Below are 24,667 nucleotides of genomic sequence, written 5' to 3' on the forward strand. Positions count from 1 at the left end.
GTAAAGTTACAGATACCTATGCGTATGTTTAAAGCCATGCTAAAGTAAAGAATCCAAGTGTCTCCCTAGTAGTTGGTAGCACGTGGGTTCAGGGAGACTGCGGGAGTTCTATACATAAATTGGATTTAATTGCTCAAAAAGTTACTGCAGCCTTCTTTAATCAGAAGGGAAATAGGGAGAGGCTGAGATCTTACGGGTGCATGGTACTTAAGTGAGAAAACCGACGGCGTGTCCCTGTGTAGCTGTCAGTTGGCCGAAGGAAAGCAGGGCTGGGACTGGGGGACGTGTCAGCTTACATTCTTTCTCCTCCTTGTTTCAGGAGCTCCGTTTCCCTCTGCTAGGCCTTCTTGCCCAAGCGGTAAAGCTCTTTGGCTGAGATGGGTGACAACGATGAGAACAGAGAACTGAAGCAGAAGTTAAACTTTTCCTGTTGTGAAGAGGAACATGAGAACGAGGGGCAGGAGGAAGCACAGCAGTGCGAGGAGGCCCAGAGTCAAACCCCAGAGAGACCTAGCGGTCAGGATTCAGAGGCGAAGCGCACGCCTCCCAGGACTCCCCTTGGTAACGAACGTGACCTCAGCGCGCTTCGCGAAAGAGACCAAGCGAGTCCAGGCCAGGGTCTCGGGACTCCAGTGTCACACTCTCTTGCACGCCCTGAAACACCACCAGCTGCACCAGACAAGAGCAGGCCGTCACACTGCGAGAGCCCCTTCACTCCCAAAGTAAGTCCGCTATGGGGGGAGAGGGAGCCAGGCCGCCTAGGCCTGTGTTCCTTCAGTTCAGCTGAGAGAGAATGAGAGTGCAGTCCTGGGTGTGTGACAGATGTGCTTCATGCTCCGTATATGTCTTCAGTTATATATTTGCTGGTGAAAATGAAGAAGAGTTGAAAGCTACCAGAAAACAGAATTAAGTGTCTTGCCAGCTGTCTACTCAAAACCGTTGCTGTAGGCCCCAGATAAATCTTGGGTGGGGAAAACGTTCCTAGTGAAAGAATACTGGAGCTGGAAAAAATAGAGGTCTAGAGGCCAACCTGTACTCTGTTGTTGCTTAGTCGCTAAGTCATGTCCAACTTTTTGTGATCCCCACGAGGCTCCTCTGTCCATGGGATTTCCCAGGTAAGAATACTGGAGTGGGTTGCATTTCCTTTTCCAGGGGATCTTCCTGACCCAGGGATAGAACCCATGTCTCCTGCATTGGCAGGCAGATTACCATTGAGCCACCAGGGAAGCCCAACCTGTACTCTCCCTATGCAAAAACCAAGGTCTTAGGAGAGAAACTGGCCTGTAACTCAGCCAATGGCAGTGAAGGGACTGAATACACAATCTTTAGAGCTTAGTCTATTGTTCTTTCCATTCCGCCAACTGGCTCTATTTTTCTGTGATATTTACTATTATTGCCTAATATGTTTACTTCACTGTTTGAACACATATGTATATCTCTTTGCTGATACTCTTTTCAGAAAGAAGTCCTCACCCTTTTTTCATCTAGTGACGAACAGGCTCTTATAGGTGAACAAAGAGGTGACGTTGATACTACTTTATAAGCTGAGGATGGCAAATGAGCTAAAGTCCCAAGAAAGCATCTTCCTTCCTTTTTTTGCTGTGCTTGGTCTCCTATTATATCATTCATTCTATTAAAGCTAGGATTGGGCAGGGGTACCTCTGATAGACTGGTACCATGGCACAAGAGCCTTAGGCCTGGAATTAGCTCTGCTTCCTGCTGGCTCAGCTTGAGGCACTTAAGATCATGGAAATAACATCTCTGCTTCCGCTGGCAGCACAGTCACTGTCAGCAGGTCTTTGTACCTGCTGAGGGTGGTTGCCACATTTACCAGCAAATACCAGCCTTCTTGTCTGAGTGGTAGACAAACTAATACATTCATGCATCCATCTGTGGGTTTTTCAATGGTCCCTATAACCAATCAATCATCCATTTATTTTTTGAGAACCCACTGTGGTCTGGAGCATATGGCAGTCTCCAGGAGGGGAGAATGTCTGCAGATACCACATGTTAGGTGATTCAAGCGTGGTCAGAGTTCTCTGGGTAGATTGCTTCTCAGTGGCTGGTCAGGAAAGAAATGAACATAAAGCAAGTATGAGAAGGTCAATGAAAGTTGGTATGGTTTTAACACATGGCAATTGGGGGAGAGTGGATTGAGAGCATATGGTTCTGAGCAGGAGTGCACAGGCAAGGAAACAACATGTTATGTATATTTTCTTCCATTCACTGAAAACTTTGAACACCTTGATACGTTAGCAGACCTTCTGCTGATAAGCCATTCACTGCCTCAACAAGTGCCTGCAAAATGGTGTGAGGCAATAGCTCATTGTATTTTTGTCTTGCATTTCTCTAATAATTAGTGATGTTGAACATCTTTTCATGGGCCTTTTGGCCATCTGTATGTCTTTTTTTGACAAATGTCTATTCAGATCTTCTGCCCATTTTTTGATTGGATTGTTTGTTTTGATGATATTAAACCTCATGAGCTGTTTGTCAGTTTTGGAGACTAAATGCCTCGTCAATCGCATCATTTGCAAATGTTTTCTCCCAATCTAAGGGCTGTCTTTTGGTTTTGTTTATGGTTTCCTTTGCTGTGCAAAGGCTTTTGAGTTTAATTCGGTCCCATTTGTTTATTTTTGTTTTTATTTCAATCATTCTTGGAGACAGATTGAAAAAGATATATAAAAGTAAACAATAATAATAAAGTTAGAGCAGGTATGCTAGAGGAGTTGTAGAGTGTGATAAAAACTAATGAGGCATTAAGTCTCAAGATAGCCGGGAAACCTTTCCAAAGAAAGCAATGTTTGAGAGCAATCTTACAGAATGAGTTGGAGTTTCCTAGGAAGAGAAGGAGTGAGAACTCAAAGCCAAGGGAAAAACATCTACCGAGTCCTAGAGGGAAAAGATCATGCCACACCTGGCATGCTACATGTTATTCAGAGCAGCAGGAGTCTGTATGTGGGAGAGGGCAGGTAGTGGGGCCAGAGTAGGTAGGTAGGAGCTAGACTAAGATTTCATCCTGAAAGTGTTGAGAGAGCCATTAAGTGGTTTTGGTCAGAAGCATTTTTGAGAAATCATGACTTTCATGTGAAGGATAGAATGGAATGGGAGAGACCAACAAGGCAGGGCAGTGTTCACAATAGATCTGTTGAGAAAAGAGAAGGGTCTTTTCTCAAAAAGGACTGAACTAGGACAGTGGTGGACCGTGGTAAGCTGAAAGATGTTTAGGAATTGGTAACTGACTTGATGGAGGGGTTGCAAGGAAAGGAGTGGTCTCAGGGGCTGTGAGGCTTCCTGCTTGTCTGATTGAGTAGATGGTACTTTGAATCAAGGTAGGTGACATTAGAGGATGTATAGGTTTGGAGGAAGAGAGATGGTGTAAGTTGTTGGACACATGGCTCTGCACTGCAAGAAATCAACTCCAGTTGGAGAGCTATACTTGGATATCATCGGCATTTAGGAAGCTGTTGAAGCCAGGGGTGTGTTTAAGTTTATGTAACCTGTCTGCCAGAGTAAGAAGAGGAGTGGTACAAGTTAGGAACTCTAGAAATACCAAGATTTGAAGGACGGAAAGAAAACAGAGCTTGGGAGGGAAACTGGAAAACAACTGGAAAAGTACACACTTTATGAAAAATATAGTTGAGATCAAGATCAGAGGAAAGAGGCCAGGGTGATGGTAATTGGTGATGTTGTACTAAAGATGGACTTCCCAGGTGATTCAATGGTAAAGAATCCACCTGCCAGTGCAGGAGATATAGCAGATGTGGGTTTGATCCCTCGGTTGGGAAGATCCCTTGGAGAAGAATACTGGGTATTCTTGCCTGGAAAATATCACGGACAGAGGATGGGATCTGTCCATGATACAGTCCATGGGATCACACAGAGTTGGACATGACTGAGTACACAACACTAAAGACAGGAATACAGAGCAAAGGAGGATTGGCTTAATTCAGCCTTGCTACAGGGATAGGACCAGAAGTCATGTGAAATGACCAGGTCATCATAAGGACTGCCTAGCAGAATTATCTAGATATAGAAGAGTTTCCTTAGGAGGTAGTAAGTTCTCTGTGGCTAAATACATGAAACACTAGTTGATGACTAGTGTAGGAATACTGTAGCAGGGATTCAAGCATCAGGAAGATAACAGTTGGTACTGGGCCTTAAAAGTCTTTCCCAGTCCTTGTGATGTTGTGTCTTATGGGAGGTTGCCACCTTCTCTCACCATCTTCAGAAGTCAAGGAGCTATTCCCCAAATTTCCTTTCTTTCTCTTAATCACCTATCATAAGAGCTGCTACTTATATAGAACTGGCTACACTCTCTTGGACACACTTTTACTTTGCACCTGGTCATCTTTCCACGTTTTCAGTCTGTTTTATTTCCAGGCAGAGCTCATTTTCATCATAAATCTTCTTGCAAACTGTGTTCTTTAAGATTTCAAAAGGATTACTCATAATTCTATCACTCTGGCAATAAAATATGTATTATGTCTTTCTCTATATTTTAAGTGGAGTTCACAAAATCTATCAGCCTTCATATTTCTGGACTAGGAATTCTGGTACTGTCTGCCTTGATATGAACACTTTTCCTTACTTTTAGCTGAGAAGTTTCTAGGCCCTTTTTGTTGTCCTTGAATTGTAGCAACTGGAATTATGTGCACTGTTCCAGGAGTGGGTGCCCTACTGTTTCATATGTGACAGGTGTATTTTATTTTCTGTGACAATCAGCATCACAAAAAAAAAACTGTTTCAGAAAATGATTTACTATAATTCTAAATTCACTTCCTGAATCACATTGACCATTGAGAAATACCATATTGTATAGTTTTATTTCTTTTCAACCAATACTCAACCCTTACAGTAAATTTATGGGAAAATTGTTTGTCATTGATGGCTTTGAATAATGATAGCCCCAAGGTTGTTGACCCTCTGAACTCTAAGACCTATGTAAGCCCTTATCAAAACTCTTTACTGAGTCAATTTTTTCTTCATTTAAAACAACGATAGGTTACTATGTATACTCTGTTGCTTCCTTCATTTCTGCTTCTATCAATCATTTAATGAGTATTTATTAATAAGTTCAGAATACATCCTTTGTAGACTCACATCTTCAATTACATTTTTATGTAGTGAGTCATGTTGTAATCTAGCTTCAGCTTCTATACTCAAAAGTCATGGGCAGAGACAATCAAAATGGTAGAATTCTTTTTGAAAGAGCCTCACAATACAATGGTTATAGTTAGTCACTCAGTCGTGTCCGACTCTTTGTGACCTCATGGACCATAGTCTGCCAGGCTCTTCTGTCCATGGAATTCCCCAGGCAAGAATAGTGGATGGGTAGCCACTCCCTTCTCCAGGGGATCTTCCTGACGCAGAGATTGAACCTGGGTCTCCTGCACTGCAGGTGGGTTCTTTACTGTCTGAGCCACTGGGGAAGCCCACAGTAATTATACTGTGAGGTAATATCATGCCCCCCAAGTCTACTACAGTCCTCTTGAATCTATAACACAGCCATTCCTCTGGCCCCTGGCGCTTAGGTCATAATAGCATTCAGCTATCTCATCAGAATTCTTTGATTTCTCACCTCTGTCGTTTGATTGAATTCTGGTTAGGTTTTAGGCTGGTGCTCTTTTACTGTACCCCACTTGGAGTGGTAAGTCCTGCACATTTTCCTATGGATTAGTATGCTAGTTACAGCCCTTGCAGAGCCTTGCATCTTAAGGGCTTAGACTATTCCTTTTCAACCTCTCTTCCCCATTTCATGGAGCTCCTCTCAACTGGTGCTACATTTTAAGTGTAATTGGAAACTTCTTCCATGCTTAGTCTATGAAATCTTTCCCCTACAAAGTGATTGTGAGCTGCTGACTAGTGGACTTCGTGTTCTTTAAGAGCTGGAATTCACCCTTCAGCACCTAGCCCAGCAAGAACTCAGGTCTCCAGAATTACAGGCAAATCCTTTACTGTTTGAGCCATCAGGGAAGCCCACCTTCTACTTAGCAGGCAACAAACAAATATTGGAATGAATAACTGAGGGGAAATTAAAGTATACACTCTAGGAACAAAAGTGCTGGGTCTTTTAGAGTCATTTTTGTTTGTCTAAGCTTCAATGTGGAGAAGGAAATGGCAACCCATTCCAGTATTCTTGCCTGGAGAATCCCGGGGACGGCGGAGCCTGGTGGGCTGCCATCTATGGGGTCGCACAGAGTCGGACACCACTGAAGCGACTTAGCAGCAAGCTTCAATGTGACCTTTAAAAAGCTGGAGGTTGGACTAGAACTGGTGGTCTCTAACAGAATCGCCCAAGAGAAGGGAGTGCTTGACACAAGTACAGATTGTTTGAGAGTTGTACAACAGTATGAATGTACTTACTGCCACTGAACATACTGAATGTAACATACAGTTAAGTATGGTTAAAATAGTATGTTTTATATTCTGTGACTTTTACCACAATTAAAAAAACATTAAAATGAAAGTACAGATTGCTGTGTGGATCCCATGAATCAAAATATCTAGAGGTAGTCTGGGGATCTTTATGTTTCGCAAGAGGACTAGTTACCATGCAACTAGTTTGCACTGTACCAGGTACCCTCTAAGATCCCTTTCAACAATAACTTTTTTTTTGGTTCAAATGTTAACTACCTAACTGATACAGAATCTTTTTTTTTTTAATTAACTCCATTCTGATGTGCCTTTTGTCATCCTCATTCAGGGTCAGGTGAGCCGGTCAATGATTTCTTCAACAGGGAAGCCTCTGCCCCGAAGCTCTAAGCATCTGAAGCTCACACCCGGCCCCTTCATCGATGAGATGACCTCATTGGCTCTGGTCAACATTAATCCCTTCACTCCCGAGTCCTATAGAAAACAATTCCTTAAATCCAATGGCAAGAGGAAAACCCGAGGCGATCTGTAAGTGTCCTGTTGCTATGACTCTTGAGAACTGGTCTTACTATTGTCAAAAGGAAAAGAGTGTGTTAAAGATTAGCAATAAACAATAAGTCTGTTTGAATGAATTGACATCATGTTTATACATCTCCTCCTTCCTAAATGTCAATGTTGGCTTTTACCCTCTTCATCACAGAGATCCTAACACCTTTCCATAATGAAGTGCACGGTAAAATGCCTTCTCTTTGAAAGAACAGAGCAGAGTAAGTGAAGATCTGACTTATATTAGGAAGTCGAACGGGCGATGGAATTGCTCTCAAGGGCTCCCCTCTGGTTACTATGGGGCTAGTAGTTGGGGAAGGTGTCGTTCTCATTTCAGAGAGTACATTGCTGTTTTGAATCCAGTGGTATGACTGGCAATGAGAGCTATAGAGCCAGAATTTGAACTCCTCTGCATATGATGGAAGATTGGCTGAAGAGAAAAAGAGTGTTGCTTTTGGAGGTGCTAATAGATGGAAAGCTGACCATGCAATTCTACAAAGGTCACTCAATGGCAGAAATCGCCTAAATAACGAGATTGCAGATTACTCAGGGGCTTTTTTTTTTTAAGTGACCCTATCTATATGTGAGAGAGTAAAGGGGTACTTGCTTTTATTTTTATTTATTCATATTTTGGCAGCATGTGGGATCTTAGTTCCCTGACCAGGGATGGAGGAACCTGTGCCCCCTTCAATGAAGTGAGGAATCATAATCACAAGACCATCAGGGAAGCCCTCAAGGACATTTCTTTATCTTCAGTGCTGCTTTTTTTTTTTTTTTAATAGAATGGAAGCACCTCTAAAACAGGCCAGTCTTTTGTGCTCAGATGTACTTGGCAAAATAAAGGTAGAGCTAACAATCTTAAAGTCTACAGAGCATTTAATGTGTTGTGTTCTTTTGGAATCAGTGACCCTATATTAATCAGCCTTGTAGCCAGAATAGGTTTTTCTAAATAGTGTTTCTTGGATCTTAAGTAAATAGGACTTGAACACAAATACACTAGATCTATTCTTGTTACTGAGTATTCCACTGGTTTTTAGCTCTTCAGGATTCTTTGTAAACCTGCAGAGTGAATGGATTCATCTGTCACTGAAGCTAGCAGGAAAAACTGCTGATTTGAATTCCTGGCCCTGAAAGTGATGACACTTTTGTAAAATCACTTAGTGATTCTGAGACAGTATTTTCCCTTCTTTTTCATTATGGTGGTGTTATTTTATGAAGATTAGAATGTAGTATTAAATTTAAGTCACAAGTTTGTCTGCATCAGTTTCTTTGTGTGAGTATAACGTCCTCCACTTGCCATTTTGACCCTGTACTTGTCCAGAAAAAAAAAAACCTAGCTGATCTAGAAACTGAAATTTTGCTTAAAGATTCCAGAATGCATCTGCTCATGCCAAAAGAGAATATCCATCAGAGACTTCAGCTTATTGAAAAGTAATTGAAAACATCTTAGCTAGGATTAGAGCACATTTTGTTATGTCTACAGTCAGCTTGTGAACCTAAGACAGGCCAGGCTCTGGGGAAGGCAAGCATTGCAGGGGACATATTATATTGTGGGGGTGAACAGCCCTTAGGGTTTCTCACATGTTCTGTAAGCTCTCTTGACTCCACATCTTAGCATACCTTGTTTTATTTGTCTGAAACCCTTTTTCTTTTCTCTTAGCTGGTTCCTACTCATTCTTGGAATCTTAGCTTATATATCCTCTTTTTTGCGGAAAGACTTTTACTTTCAAAATAGAGTACATAGTACTGTCTAGAGTATCCTTCATATTTTGTTTTTAATACTGTCCTACGTTCTTGTATTAAAAACTTCTGTTTATTCCTGCTTCTAAATATAGATTGAAGAGGGAGAATAATTGTCTTATTTACTTGTACTGTGCCCAAACCTAGCACAGTACCAGGGTCCATAAGTGTTAATCATACATTGATGATCGTTTTTTTTCCCCAAGTGAGGAATCCAGCCCAGGAGAAGGCAAGGGAGAACAAGGGCTGCCTGCTAAGGTGAGCACCGCTCTTTAGACCAGCTGTTGTAACACAGCCATTTCATTCTAATACCTCTTCTTTCTCCCTTCCTCCCTCCCTCCCCAAACCTTGACACTTGAAGGAAATATGTTTTGCAGCTGAATTTATCTGTACTGTAATCAGGGTCTATATTCTTAGCTAGTTGTTACTTTATCAGTGTCTAACATCTATACTGCTGAATCATTACCTTGGATTATTCTTAAATTCACGGTTATTGCTTCTGTCTTTGATCTGGGGGAAAGTTCTGTATTCCTGGGGTACAGAAGTAAAGGGAACATCAAGATATTTAAGGTCCTAAAAGAAAAAAAGGCAGAAAAATAGCATAAAGCCAGAGGTTTATATATACAAATTTTAGCTCTTAAATGTGTCAGTATCTATTGATTTTTATAATGTTCACAATCTTTGATCTATTATCCTTCATTTGATAATCTAAACTAAGAAAATAATGCTGTAAATATTCCCACCAGAGATGTTTGTTGCAGCCTTAATTATAAGAGCAAAAAAAGAAAAAAAAAATAGGAGAAGTACCAAATATCCAATAATAGAAGAATGGTCAAGTAAATTAGAGCATAAATTCAGTGTAATATTAAATTGACATCAAGATGGCATGTTGGATGTAGGCAAGTTTTCATGATAGTATATTGTTCAGTGTCTGTACAGGACAGGGAGGAGGATGGGGAGGGGGTGATATGGATAGTAAGCTGGTACTTGGTATCTGAGATGAAGATAGAAGGGAGCAGGTAAGCACTACCAGAGTCTTCAGGCCTCTGATCAGAGGTGAGGATTCCTCATAGGAAACACTTAGGTCTGTCTCATTCTATGGCATCATTTCACAAAAATAATCTTACTGATAGAGGAGACAGAGAAAGAGCTGGCAGCTGGAGCAAGTCCAGAGGTCGAGGAAGCTGAGCTCGAGACTGGTAAAGGCAAGGGAAATTATAGATCTTGTTGATGCAGACTGATTGGGCCTGGATGTTGAAAATGAAGAGCTGGTAAGAGTCAAGATTTTTTAAACATTTAAAGTTAGATGGAAAAAGTTCTTGCTAATGGAGATATTGGGAAAAGGTGATATCATAGAGATGAATTAGTTTGGACTGAGATTCTTATAAATCTATGGATATTCCCATCATCAGAGCTACTGTTTACTGATAATTGATATGCATTTGTAATATATGTAATTCTCATACAATATTTGAAAGGACCCTGAGGCATAGTTGCTCTGATCCTCATTTGCCAAATGAAAAAACTGATACAGGAGTTCAGTGACTTGCAGTTATTTCCTTAGCAGAGCAGTGAGTGATGTCATGGTCGGCCAGTAGGGGGAGCGGTTGCTATAGCTGAACACACATTCTGAAATACATCAATTTGACTCTTTTGTTCTCTAGAATAAGGTTTTGGGGGAAGCAAACTAAACAGTATGTTTATTGTGCTTAAGATGAAACATTAGCAGCCAGAATGTGAGACAAGTAAACAAGAGCCAAAGAGAGGTGTTCTGTTTGTGTGGCATCCTCCTGCAAGAGCCCACCGCTCCTCTCAGCGAGGACGGTAGCTCTGGCTATGGGTGCCGAGTTCCCTCTAGGAACAGACACAGGGAAGAAGAGTATGCCCAGACGGAGGAAATAATACGGAGTAAGATTTAATAAGTTAGCCAAGAGAAATGTCGGTGCAGAGTTGTATGGAAGGCGATAAAGAGCACGGAGAAGGTAGTCGGCAACTGTGGCAGGGGGTGGGAGGGGGTGGTTCTTGCCACCATGAATATTGACACAGAATCCAATGGGTTTGCCTCAAAAGTCTTTTTGGAAACTTGGAGAAATTGAGGGGTATAATATGCCTAAATTTTATTCTAAAATATTTCACTTTTTGCTAAAATATTTCAGAGATGTGTTTTACGAGAAACCAACATGGCTTCCCGCTATGAAAAAGAGTTCTTGGAGGTAGAAAAAATTGGGGTTGGGGACTTTGGTACAGTCTACAAGTGCATTAAGAGGCTGGATGGATGTGTTTATGCAATAAAACGCTCCACGAAACCTTTGGGAGGATTATCAGATGAGTGAGTACCTTTAAAATGTACTAGAAATACACACTTGGGTTTGTCAAAACATTTTGAATAAGAGCACTGATGTCATTTGCTACTTTTAAAAGTCAACCTTACCACTGAAAGTTGTCTCACATTCATAACCTTTCTGAATTTTCAAGATCAGAGATAAGTTATCTCCTGAAATACACCATGAGCATTTGGAATTGTGTTGTGTGTTTGTTTGTTTTATTTCTCATGGCTTTTACTACTGGTCTTACTTTTTTTTTTCTAATGAATGGATTTAGGAAAGGCTCGTCTGATATCTGTTTAGTCCATCAGAAATACTACCAGGTTATTGTTAACTCACTGGTTATCTCTACTTTGTATTAATAATAAACTCAATAGTAAAGTGTGAAAAACTCCAAGCCAGGAAAAACTAACAAAAATTTAAATTTCATTCACAGCACAAATTGTTCAAAAGTTCTTCCTTTTCACAAGGAAAACAAATATTTTCAGATTCAGCCATTGCTTTTTGTGAACTCTGGGAAATACTAAAATGCTGAATCTGAAATTAGTCTTTGGAATTCTTCATTTGTATACTGAAATCAATCAAACACTATATCTTGCTGCTTTTTTTTGTGTTGGATTTTTCTATTCCATGATGAATATCTGTCCTCAGGACTGTCCCTGTGACTACCTCATACACAGCTGAGTTTAGTATTGACTATAAAGGCTTCCTTGTCGGCTTGGTGGGTAAAGAATCCACCTGCAATTCAGGAGAAACGGGAGACACGGTTTTGATCCCTGGGTCTGGCAGATCATCTGGAGTAGGAAATGGCAACCCACTCTAGTAATCTTGCCTGGAAAATTCCAAGGACACAGGAGCCTGGCGGACTATAGTCCAAGAGGTAGCAAAGAGTCGGACATGACTGAGTGACTAAACACACATATAACAACAGTTTAGCTTTCATAGGGATGGTAGAGGGCCCATCACAATGTCTACAATCAAGTCCATTTCTTGTTAAGCCCATCAGGGTTTTTAGATTGTGAAAAATAGAATCAAAACAAGTCTGCTCCTGAGGTAATGGACACCTAAGATTCTTCTCTATATATATCCTGTTCAATCAAAAAACCGTGAACTTGGGCCAAGGACAACCAAGGTTCTGGTCTTGGATCTATTATCACCAGCTCGACTTTGGGCCAATCACTTAACCTTTTAAAGGCTTCATCCTTATCACTATATCATGCAGAGGAGTTACAAAGATTAAATGTGTAAGATTGTAAGTAAGCAAGCAGTGAGCATTCAACAAATGTTCTGCCATTGTGAATAATGCCTCATATCTTGTCTTTAAAAAATTTGTATGTGTATTATTTTCAGTTTCCTCACTGCTTTTTCATCTTAGGAATCTGGCTATGCATGAAGTTTATGCCCATGCGGTGCTGGGACACCACCCTCATGTGGTTCGTTACTACTCTGCGTGGGCAGAAGATGACTATATGATCATTCAGAATGAATACTGCAATGGTAAGTATGTGGGCTCATATCTATGGAGAAGGAGGATTAGCTTTTAAATCTTTGGAAAAAAAGAAAATCTTTGCTTCCTTCTTGTACCTGATAGCAGGTATAGCAGAATCATACCTAAAAGTCTGTACTACTGTTTTTGCTTGGAAGCAGAGAGCTGGAGAAAATGAGTTGAGCTGGAAAGGAGTTTCAGGCTTATGTTATTAGGTGTTTCTTTCAAAGCTGACGTGTAGTTGGTACATAGGAGCTATCACATCCTTCACACTTTAATTAATACTTAGAAAACTTTTACCCTAGCAGTTTGAATGGTAAGTTATCTTTTTACCATTTACTAGGTGCTCTAAAAGATGTAAGCCATAGTCTCTACTATTTTGGAGGAGGGATTGCTAAACTTATATAGCCAACTTTTGATTAATTTTGAAGTGGATTCCTGTGTTTGGGGATGTTTGTGTTTCTTGCTGCTTCTTACCTTTGAGCTTTAAGTGTTCTCATGAGAGTAGTGGCATGGGGTGGGGTGCTGGGACTGAAATCTAGTGACTTCAGATATATGCTCCTAGATCCTTCAGGACTACGTATACACAGTAACCAGTAAAACTTTTTTCTGGGCTACTTAAATCATGAAGAGTGGTCCTTTGGAGTAACATATTTCTAATCCATGATTTAATAGTTCTTATCTATGATTAAGGGGTTACATAACAGCAGTTATGTATTGTTATTCTTGGAAATACATTTTCATCAAAACGTCTAGTGGTTAAGTAGGAAAGTGCTACCAATTGGATAGAAGCTTGTCATCATTTTAGGATGCATCTACAGTTTGCAATCCATATTTTAGCCTGAGTAATACTGGATAATGGCATCCCCCCAACATATACACCTACCCTGAGTTTTTTTTAATGGTGTAGTCTGTCTTTGGGTAAGTTTAGTTACCACCAGATAGCCTGGCTTTTGAGAACAGTGATCAGTGATAAAGCTTCAACATTGTATACATGATTACTTACACCTGTAGGTAAGTAAATAACATTATGAGATGCTAGAAGCATAGAAAATGGTACATATATTCTACAAAATAATAATTTGGCATCTTCCTTGTTATTTCCTTATAGCCTGCTTTTCTCATAGCCTTACTTGTGAACTTCATGAGTTTTTTCTTTAATAAGCTCACCCCAAATCCCTTTTTCTAATAGTTTCTTTGGGTTAAAACAAAATGGACCCTTTCCTTATACTTGTGATCAAGGAGTTGACGCATTTTTTTTTTTAAATCATCTTCTCTTAATTTCCTCTTATCATAACCTGAGAGTCCCTATTCTTTTTTTCTTCCCTCTCTCTACAGAGAAGATTGATTTTTTTATTTCCGTAACATTTACCTATTAACAAAGATAATATCAAATTAAAAAATCTGTCAATAAAGCAAAACTAACTATTTTTAACCTCTGGGCAATGTAAAATTTTAACTGGGGCAATGTAAAAATTTCAAATTTTCAAAAAGAATAAGATGAAGCAATCAATTACAAAATCATCTCATTCTTTTCAATATTTGATTATCTTCTATGGGCTTGACAGTGTATTAAGCTCTCAGGTGTGAAATACTGTAGAGTGAGGTAAGTCCTTACCTTCAAGAAGCTTGATTCCACTTGCTCTCTTATAATGAGCACACAGTGTCCAGAGAGTGTGAATGTGAGCAACGGTAGCAGGGTGTGGTGGGATGGGCCTGGGCTTTAAAGTCGGCAGACTGGAGTTCAAAACCCAGCTCTGTCACATAGCTCAGTTGGTAAAGAGTCTGCCTGCAATGTAGGAGACCTGGGTTCGATACCTGGATTGGAAAGATCCCCTGGAGAAGGGAAAGGCTACCCACTCCTGTATTTGGCCTGGAGAATTCCATGGACTATGCAGTCCATGGGGTCGCAAAGAGTCAGACACAACTGAGCGACTTGCACTTCATTGGCCTGGAGAATTCCATGGACTATGCAGTCCATGGGGTCGCAAAGAGTCAGACACAACTGAGCGACTTGCACTTCATTTCACTTCTCTCAGGATCACTGGGACGTCATTTAATCTCACTGAGTAAAGAGACAGTAATATTTACTTAAGGGAGTCATTTGCAAATTAGCAACAGTATATGTCCAATGCTAGCACATGATTAAGTCCCAATACATAGTAAGAACATGGTAATACTTGTTGTTAGCATAACCTGAGAAAATCTCATGAAGGAGCTAAGACTTGAACGAGACCTTCCAGAAGGATTCCTTGAGTTTATGGAAGCAGAGGGAAGACCAGCATGCAGGCTAGAAGCATGGTACTGGGCTTGCGTCTGGCCTAGTAGATAGAAAGGAGACTAAACAGGACTGGGGTGACCCCTGTAGGAGGAAATCAGACCAGCAAGGTGAAGTGTGGGAAGCCTGTAGTGGGCGTTGAAAGCCAGGCAGTGAGTGTGGACTAGATGTAAGATACTATGGGAAATCAGTGTTTGTTCATTGTGGTGCTTCAGCTAACTTCACTCAGTACTTGCCAACTTAAACGTAACTGTGATTTAGCGAAATGTAATTCACGTACATTGAATCTTTCAAATGTGAACTGATGATGGAAAATAAAGCATGCCCTTTTGTGGGGCTTCCCAGGTGGTGCTAGTGGTAAAGGACCCGCAGGCCAATGAAGGTAGACGTAAGAGACACAAGTTTGATCCCTAGGTTGGCAAGGCCCTCTGAAGGAGGGCATGGCAACCCACTCCAGTATTCTTGCCTGGAGAATCCCATGGACAGAGAAGCCTGGCAGGCTACAGCACATAGGGTTGCACAGAGTCGGACATGGCCGAAGTGACTTTGCACACACACAAATCTTGTTTTGTTGTTGAGGATAATCCATGTTGAGACTTTTCCCGGTGGTGGTGGTGGTTTAGTCGCTAAATGGTGTCGCACTCTTGCGACCCCATGGACTGTAGCCTGCCAGGCTCCTCTGTCCATGGGATTCTCCAGGCAAGAATGTTGGAGTGGGTCTAAGTAAAGGATAAGAAATCCAAAGTATGTGTTAGGTAGCTGGTGCTTCTTTCCTTCCGCGCCTACATCCTTTCTCTCCCCTCCGTCTCACCTGTTCATCCTATGCCCTGTTTCCCCATACCCACCCTTACCCACCCATATCCACCCAAACCCCTCTACCCAGCCTCTCATAGCAGTCAAGCTGGAACATGCACGGTTACAGTTTTAACTTCAATTATAAATTAGATGATGTAGATAACATAGATTTTAACTATGAGACACTAACAGTCATCTGATTTCCCTCCTGTCCCTCGTAAACCCTGAACCAATTACAAGTTCCCGCCCTCTCCGCCACCCCAGCCAAGGTCCCCTACAAGTCACCTCTGGGCCAGCTTCAGAAATCTGAGGTCTCCAGTAGCAAGCTGATTCTGCAACAACCAGGATTCTAATCGGCTTAGCGCTGGATAATCACTCTGTCCCTGTGCCTGTGTGCGTGCTCAGTCGCCTCGGTCATCTCCGACTCATTGTGACCCTATAGACCGTAGTTCCGCAGGCTCCTCTGTCCATGGGATTCTCCAGGCAAGAATACTGGAGTTGGTTGCTGTGCCCTTCTCCAGGGGATCTTCCCAATTCAGGGATCAAACCCGTGTGTCTTACATCTCCTGCTTTGGCAGGCAGGTTCTTTACCACTAGCACCATCTGGGAAGCCCAGTCTCTCCCTAATCGCAGTGTTTCCTTGTGACGTCTTCTGGCATAGAAGTTTTACAGAGCACGATCCCCTAGAATACTGGTTCTCACATTTGCTCAAGTGATGTGACATCCAGAAGTTGAAACACCATGAATACAGGTTATATTTTCCCACCAGATAAGGGACAATTTTACCAGCAGAAAAGTAGGCTTGTGTCTTTGGCAGCAAAGTAACATTGAGACGGTGAGAATACAAATACATACATAAGACGTGCTGTTGAACTGTTGGCCGGCTTTTTGCATTTCATTGTCAGAAGGTATTTGCTATTTCTTTGTTTTGGCATCTGTTAGGTCTTATGAGCAGACAGGAAAACAAGGATATGTTTTTCTGAAGTATCTTTTCTCCTACCAAGTGGGGCGAGTACATTTATCTAAAGGAAAGAATTCAGCAACTCATCTCACAAAGATGGTTTCAAAAGAACTGCCCGGGAGCCAGCTGTATTCCTCCTAGGGTACCTCCTAAGGCACTGAGCCAATGCCAGGGGCTACCTTGGGTTATGGAACTAAGGCTTCAGTGTACCCGGGTGAGATTAGGAGGGATGAAGTTTACAGTTCATTCAGTATTGCTATGTCTATAAATGCATGAAAGTGAAGTGAAAAGTGTTAGTCACTCAGTCATGTCTGATTCTTTGCGACCCCACAGACTGTAGCCTGCCACGTTCCTCTGTTCATGGAATTCTCCAGGCAAGAATACTGGGGGGGGGTAGCTGTTCCTTTCTCCAGGGGATCTTCCCGACCCAGGGATCAAACCCAGGTCTTCTGCATGGCAGGCAAATTCTTTACCATCTGAGTCACTGGGGAAGCCCCCCTGTCAATGGATGCTTCTTGTTAACACTGTTTAGTAAAGAACAGTTCATTATACTGTTCTATAAGAGTGTGTGTTTAGCTCTAGCAAAATAAGGTTATTCTAATACAGTCATATGAATGAGTACTTTCAGTAACTTCTCTTCTACTGTTTTATCACTTGGCTAACTTTAACACTACCTATAGAGATTCTAAGTAATTGAAAGTGCTGCTATCACTGGTCTAGTTCCCCTTACTAAATACCTATTGCTCTTCAGGGGATTAGAAACCCCTCTGCTTATAATCTAAAGGAACATATTAAAGGAATGCCAAGTAACCTAGGATGCTTATTTCTTTCCATGCATTTCATCGGGGCCTTCACTCAGTCTTTTCCCTCCATTGTCAGGACAGACATTCAGTTCAGAAAACACTGATTGCATGCCAGACCACGGGACAGGAAGGAGGATTGAGCTGTTCATCCTAAAGGAACAGCCAGGCTAGTGGAGACCCAGGGGCCTTGATGCAACCTCCCTTTTCCTCAGTCACATCTCATTGACTCATCTGCAAACTTAGCCTCAAGGTGGCTTTTTTTTTTATAATAACCCCAATGCACTCTTTACTTATTCTTCCTTTCTAATGTCATCTACAGTTCATAAATTCTTTCCTAAGAAGATTCCCAGGGAAAAACAAAAACCCTCTCCTTTAGCCCCCTTTTTTTTGTTTGTTTCTCAAAGGGGCTGAATTCTCCTTTCCGAATTTATTTGAATGTGGCAGTTCAACCTTTACATTCAGTTTTACATAAGAGAGTTTTAAATATGGATTTCTTTAAAAGTACAGTTACCATCTGAGACCGAACTGTTCTGATACACACCTGAAGGAGGGATTTACAGGCCTGATAACTGACAGGGGTCCTAGAATTCTCCAATTTGACTGAGGAGGCTACAGACAAATGCTAGTTAATGAAACAAAAGGTTCAGAAGCATTCTAATACCTTAAGGCAGGGGCATCTGAGGCCAAGTAGTCAGATGAGCTCAGGGCTTATCTTTTTATTGATAACAGTGATAGAGTTGATGTACAAACACAGTGGCTCAGAGAGGGTTTAGGTCTACATGGAGGTTTTATATTTTCTTTGGGTCAGCCATCGTTAAATGTTCTTATTTCATGATATATGTTTTAATGGAAGGAAACTTGAAATCAATTACATTAGAGTTACTAATGGCCTATAATCACTAGCTTGACACCAACATGGAATTATTCATCAACACCATAGTAGCTATATGACTAGGCCTGACTGATCTTCTGTTGATAACAAGGTAAAGCTTTTTAAATGTTAGTTGGGGGCATACTCAAGGCAATAGAGCCACATATTGGCTACCTAGGATATAGCATTTTCTTTTCCTCTTTAAAGGCCCTTAATTATTCTTTCCAGTGTGTTTGTGGTATAGACAGGGAGCTGATATTATATTTCACACCGACACTGAAGCAGTTGAGACTTGTTCGACTGAGTTCATTCATGAGGAATGTATTGAATATGGACTAGGCTGTCACGTATAAGATTCATACCTTTTTCTCTCATTCGGTGGGGCTATTCTGTTGTTTTTTTCCTAGGTGGGAGCTTGCAGGCTGCAATAACTGAAAATGCAAAGTCTGGCAATCATTTCCCAGAGCCCAGACTCAAGGACATCCTTCTACAGATTTCCCTCGGGCTCAAATACATCCACAACTCCGGCATGGTGCACCTGGACATCAAGCCCAGTCAGTACAGCTCTCCTCTGCTCCTCTGGCTGTGTTTAATTCCTTCCCCATTGTTGTCAGAATCTGTGCCTTAATGACTGCCAAAGATGCTGTTAGCTGGCAGAATCCTTTTCATTGGTTCCACGTCCCTCTCCCCCTGCCCACATTCCAATTAAACAGCTTTAACTACTTTCCCATTGGGCCTAGAGAACAGAAAGACAAGACTCCCAGATAGTGAAGCCCAAGTATGAAAATAAATCTTGAATTTACTGCATAGATAAGAGACTGCATCCTGGCTGCCTCCTGACTGTTTAAAACTAGTGGAAGTCTTTCTAACTCGGCACTGATCAAAGTGAGCAGAAATGCCTGGTTAAGGCACTCATTCATGTGAAATGCAAGGAAATGTTGTTACTATCCTGTGTTGTTGATTATTTCTTTGTTTTGAGGTCACCAGCCTCGTCAAAGAGGTTTGAGGTTTAAGTTGCATTGAAATAGGTATTATCAATCACTGAGCTGTTTGGAAGTAGTTTAAGAGATTCTATGGAAGAAAAATAACCTTGATAGTCTTGTTACCTGTACACAGAAGAGGAGGGTGACTGAAATGTCATTTACAGAAAAGAATCTCTGAGGTGAAAAGGTTTAGGAATCATTCCTTATGACAGTTCTGTATTTTTTTTTTCAGGCAACATCTTCATTTGTCATAAGATGCAAAGTGACTCTCCTGTAGTCCAGGAAGAGGTTGAAAATGAAGCTGATTGGTTTCTCTCTGCCGATGTGATGTATAAAATTGGTGAGTCTGTTTTGTAACTTGATTGGTATACTCTTATCCTACAAAATGTACACTGATGACTCTAATCCATTTATTCCAGTTTTAAGAAAAACATACTTTGAAAGAACTCTACTTGTTTTTTCTTTTTTTAGGTGACTTGGGTCATGTGACATCAATAAGCAATCCCAAAGTGGAAGAGGGGGACAGTCGCTTCCTGGCTAATGAGATTTTGCAAGAGGTATAGATTTGGGGAACAAAAGGTTTTGAATAGTCCATTGAAATGTTTGCAAAGAGGGTGGCTCAATCAATGGATTAATCAATATTTTTACTGTTTTTTTGTAAAGGTCCTTTGCTATTTCTAATATTTTATAGAATTCTTAGCATTAGGAATTTCCTAGCAAGAAGGTAGCCTTTTGTTGGTCCAACCCAATCTTTGTCATGCGACTAGCCTTTTGACAGCACCATCAGCCTTGGTCACTGAAATGGCCTTGAGTTATTGCTCATCTTTTAACATGTCTATGACTCTGGCCTAGGAAGGATATAACTTTCTACAGGATGATAGTTGGGGGAAAAAAGAGGAGTCTTTCCTCTCTATGATCAGTCAATCTAAGTTTCAAGACTTTTTGAGCCTGAGAGAGCAAAAGAGTGCTAAGATTCTGCCTCTGACTGTTCAGGACAGTATATATTTTTAAAATTTTATTTAATTTTTAATTGGAGGATAATTACTGTACAATATTGTGATGGTTTCTGCCATACATCAACATGAATCAGCCACAGGTATACATACATCCTCCCCGTCCTAAGCCGCCCTCCCACCTCCTTCTCCATCCCCCCTGTCTAGGTCATCACAGAGCACCAGCTTTGGGTTCCAAGGACCAGGGCAGTATTACTCAGGTAGACTGATGCCCTGTCCTCTGTCTTCTCTAGAAGGAGACTACTAACCACAGCAGATACGACCCCTCCACTGTGTCTGTTTAAGGTCATGTGCGTTCAAGCAACTTTCTCTTACCAGTTGTGTTTTAGTCTAGACTTGCTTCACTTGGCAAACTAACCAGCCATCCTGTCTTCTCTTTTGAAGAATTATCAGCACCTCCCCAAAGCAGACATATTTGCCTTGGGGTTGACCATCGCGGTGGCTGCGGGAGCAGAGTCGTTGCCCGCCAACGGCACTGAGTGGCATCACATTCGTGAGGGGAACCTTCCAGACATTCCTCAGGAACTCTCCAAGGAATTCCACCAACTACTCAAGGTGCTGTCTCTGGGGAACTGAAGAGAAGATGGAAATGTCTGTCTTGTTTGTTTTTAAATGTAATGGCAAATAGATGTCCACCTATTTCTGTGTGTAAATCGTTCTTAAGAGTTAGTTGATACTTTTACTTACTGAGGAGCTCAGTGCTGGTCCTGTGCAAGTAATACGTATATGCTAATTCATTTATTCTCACAACAGTCCAGAAAGTGAATATTGCTATTCCAAATGGCAGTAAAGGAAGACTGAGTTTCAGCAAAGTTTTGTGACTTGCTCAAGGCTACATTCTAAGTAGTGGAGCGGATTCTGAATGTTGCTCCTCAAATGGAAGGGTCAGTGTTTTCTTCATTATTTGACACTGATTGCTGTACATAATTAGTTATTTTCTACTGTATTCCAGTCATCTTAGGCTACAGACATCCTCTGATGACAAAGGCTGTAGGAATACTGTCATGGTGGGATATCTTTAATTAATCTTAAGTGAAAAATGGACACATGGTAGTAAGTGAGCTGAACTAGCAGTTGGGTAACCCAGGTTTTAGTCTTGGTCCTGTCAATAACTCAGACAAGCCAGTTGATCTCAGGACCTCAGTTTCTTCTGTTGAAAATTAAGGCATTAGACTAGACTAGTTCATCATTCAATCAGCTTTAAAAGATGATACTTGAGAAAGTCAAAGGTGTGGATGATGGATGCTATCACATAAGGATGATATTTCTGTCCTGGGTGGAGCTAAGTTTTCATTTATTTCTTCCCTTTGCAACAAAGGAGAATTGAGTTGCAAAAAACCCACCAGCAGAAGCTAGGTTGGAGTTGGTTGGGTGGAGAGGTTTTCCCAAGAGTGAAGCTTCTGTTTCCTCCCTTTTGGTCCCACCTCATCAGAGCATGATCCACCCTGACCCAGCAGAGAGACCGTCTGCAGCAGCTCTGGCCAAGAGTCGAGTCCTCTGTCCGTCCCTGGGGAAAACAGAAGAGCTTCAGCACCAGTTGAACTTGGAAAAGTTCAAGACAGCCACGCTGGAAAGGTAGATTTTTGGATGCTGGAGTTAAGGAAGAACCTATTTATGTGGTACTCACAGTGACACAACTGGTCTGATGTATTTTCTTTATGGATTCAAGTGGAATCCAACATTATGACTGTGAGGCTCCTGCCCACAAAGAGGGGTCCCATGTAACAAGGGGCTGTACGCTCTGTGAGTAGAGAGCTTGAGACAGACAATTCCAGTTAATGCAAATGAATGCAAGGAAATACAACTAGTAAAGAAGAATTAGGATTCTAAGTGACAACAGTATTCCAGTAACTGGTGAATGACTATCCAAAGTAAGATAATCATAACTAAGGTGGGAAGAGATCTATTAGAAGTCCATTAAATCATGGGGCAGGCAGATACTCTGTCTTGATTGTTACAGAGCCTAGGGCTGATTCATGTTGATGTATGGCAGAAGCCAATTCGATATTGTGGAGCAATTATCCTTCAAGTAAAAATAAATAAATTAAAAAAACAGAAAAAAAAATTCTGTTTTGGCCCATGTTTAAGAAAGAGGTATTTTTCTAAGCCTAAAGAAACAATCCTATTTCCAGTGCATGAAAGCTTGTATTCATGCATGCATTTATTAATCTAGTCCTTCATTTAACACGTAGGAATTAATTAGATAGCATGGACCTGGTTTTATAAAGGTCAGGCAGTGATGGTTGAGCAGGATCCTGAAGGTATTTTAAAGTAATTATTACATCCAGTGAATTGTTGAAAATATAAAAGGAGATGAAAAGGCCCAGCATCAGGGTCTTTTCCAGTGAGTCAGTTCTTCGCATCAGGTGGCCAAAGTATTGCAGTTTCAGCTTTAGCATCAGTCCTTCCAATGAATATTCAGGACTGATTTCTTTTGGGATGGACTGGTTGGATCTCCTTGCAGTCCAAGGGACCCTGAAGAGTCTTCTCAAACACCACAGTTCAAAAGCATCAATTCTTCAGGGCTCAGCTTTCTTTATAGTCCAACTCTTAACATCCATACATGACTATTGGAGAAACTATAGCTTTGACTAGACGGACCTTTGTTGGCAAAGTAATGTCTCTGCTTTTTAATATGCTGTCTAGGTTGGTCATAACTTTTCTTTAAAGGAGCAACTGTCTTTTAATTTCATGGCTGCAATCACCATCAGCAGTGATTTTGGAGCCCAAAAAAATAAAGTCTGCCACTGTTTCCCCTCTTTCTCCATCTATTTGCCAAAAAGTGATGGGACCGGATGCCATGATCTTAGTTTTCTGAATGTTGAGCTTTAAGCCAACTTTTTTACTCTCCTTTCACTTTCATCAAGAGGCTCTTCAGTTCTTCACTTTCTGCCATAAGGGTGGTGTCATGTGTATATCTGAGGTTATTGATATTTCTCCCAGCAATCTTGATTCCAGCTTGTGCTTCATCCAGTCTAGCATTTCACATGATGTACTCTGCATATAAGTTAAATAAGCAGGGTGACAATATATAGCCTTAACATACTCCTTTCTCGATTTGGAACCAGTCTATTGTTCCATGTCTAGTTCTAACTGTTGCTTCTTGACCTGCATACAGATTTCTCAGAGGGCAGGTCAGGTGGTCTGGTATTCCCATCTCTTGAAGAATTTTCCACAGTTTGTTGTGATCCATACAGTCAAAGGCTTTGGCATAGTCAATAAAGCAGAAGTAGATATTTTTCTGGAACTCTCTTGCTTTTTTTGATAATGCGACAGATGTTGGCAATTTGATCTCTGGTTCCTCTGCCTTATCTAAATCCAGCTTGAACATCTGGAAGTTCACAGCTCATGTACTGTTGAAGCTGGCTTGGAGAATTTTGAGCATTACTTTGCTAGCGTGTGAGATGAGTGCAATTGTGTGGTAGTTTGAGCATTCTTTGGCATTGCCTTTCTTTGGGATTGGAATGAAAACTGACCTTTTCCAGTCCTGTGGCCACTGCTGAGTTTTCCAAATTTGCTGGCATATTGAGTGTAGCACTTTCACAGCATCATCTTTTAGGATTTGAAATAGCTCAACTGGAATTCCATCACCTCCATGAGTTTTGTTCATAGTGATGCTTCCTAAGGTCCACTTGAGTTTGCATTCCAGGATGTCTGGCTCTAGGTGAGTGATCACACCACTGTGATTATCTAGGTCATGAAGATCTTTTTTTTGTATAGTTCTTCTGTGTATTCTTGCCACCTCTTAATATCTTCTGCTTCTGTTAGGTCCATACCATTTCTGTCCTTTATTGTGCCCTTCTTTACATGAAATGTTCCCTTGGTATCTCTAATTTTCTTGAAGATATCTCTAATCTTTCCCATTCTATTGTTTTCCTCTATTTCTTTGCATTGATCATGGAGGAAGGCTTTCTTATCTCTCCTTGCTATTCTTTGTAACTCTGCATTCAAATGGCTATATCTTTCCTTTTCTCCTTTGCCTTTAGCTTCTCTTCTTTTCATAGCTATTTGTAAGGCCTCCTCAGACAACCATTTTGCCTTTTTGCATTTCTTTTTCTGGGGATGGTCTTGATCACTGCCTCCTGCGCAGTGTCACGAACCTCCATCCATAGTTCTTCAGGCACTATCAGATCTAATCCCTGGAATCTATTTGTCACTTCCACTGTCTAAAATATACTTAAACCCAATTTCTTTTGGATACACAGTCCATCTTAGAATGATTAGCGTGAAATGTCCCCCCAAATAATTTCTTGGCAATGAGTTGTGGAAACTCTGATGAAGACTTTAGCCAAGTAATCCTTCCTTGTATGTAACTTCCTAATAATTCTAATATTTTTTTTGCTCTATTTCTACTAACAAAGAAAATACAAATATATATGCTGTCACAGGACTAGAAGTAGCCTTAAGGTGTGGTGTGTATATCTGTGAAGCCAGATGTCGACATACAGGTGTGTGTCAGTAGTGAGCACTCATCATGGAGATGAGGCAGATG

General features: G+C 41.1%; 1 protein-coding gene across 8 annotated transcripts in view; it reads left to right on the forward strand.

Moving 5' to 3' along the window:
- The first annotated feature begins 319 nt into the window (after positions 1-319).
- WEE2 (WEE2 oocyte meiosis inhibiting kinase) overlaps positions 320-24,667 on the forward strand; it is a 29,011-nt gene continuing 4,663 nt past the window's right edge. For 4 of the 8 annotated variants that reach the window (XM_081534365.1, XM_081534362.1, XM_081534366.1 and 1 more), the window contains exons 1-10: positions 320-722; positions 6,707-6,903; positions 8,868-8,919; positions 10,818-10,990; positions 12,361-12,482; positions 18,587-18,733; positions 19,395-19,502; positions 19,634-19,719; positions 20,560-20,730; positions 21,608-21,750. In XM_081534365.1, coding sequence (XP_081390491.1) covers positions 378-722; positions 6,707-6,903; positions 8,868-8,919; positions 10,818-10,990; positions 12,361-12,482; positions 18,587-18,733; positions 19,395-19,502; positions 19,634-19,719; positions 20,560-20,730; positions 21,608-21,750 — 1,544 coding nt within the window. In that variant the 5' untranslated portion in view covers positions 320-377. Of the gene's footprint in view, positions 723-5,315; positions 5,402-5,592; positions 5,651-6,706; positions 6,904-8,867; positions 8,920-10,817; positions 10,991-12,360; positions 12,483-18,586; positions 18,734-19,394; positions 19,503-19,633; positions 19,720-20,559; positions 20,731-21,607; positions 21,751-24,667 lie in introns of those variants that run through there. The other 4 variants (XR_014066815.1, XM_081534367.1, XM_081534369.1 and 1 more) reach the window with 2 other exon arrangements.

Source organism: Giraffa tippelskirchi, chromosome 10, assembly GCF_054371585.1.
Source record: "Giraffa tippelskirchi isolate mGirTip1 chromosome 10, T2T-mGirTip1v1.2.pri, whole genome shotgun sequence".
Taxonomy (NCBI): Eukaryota; Metazoa; Chordata; class Mammalia; order Artiodactyla; family Giraffidae; genus Giraffa; species Giraffa tippelskirchi.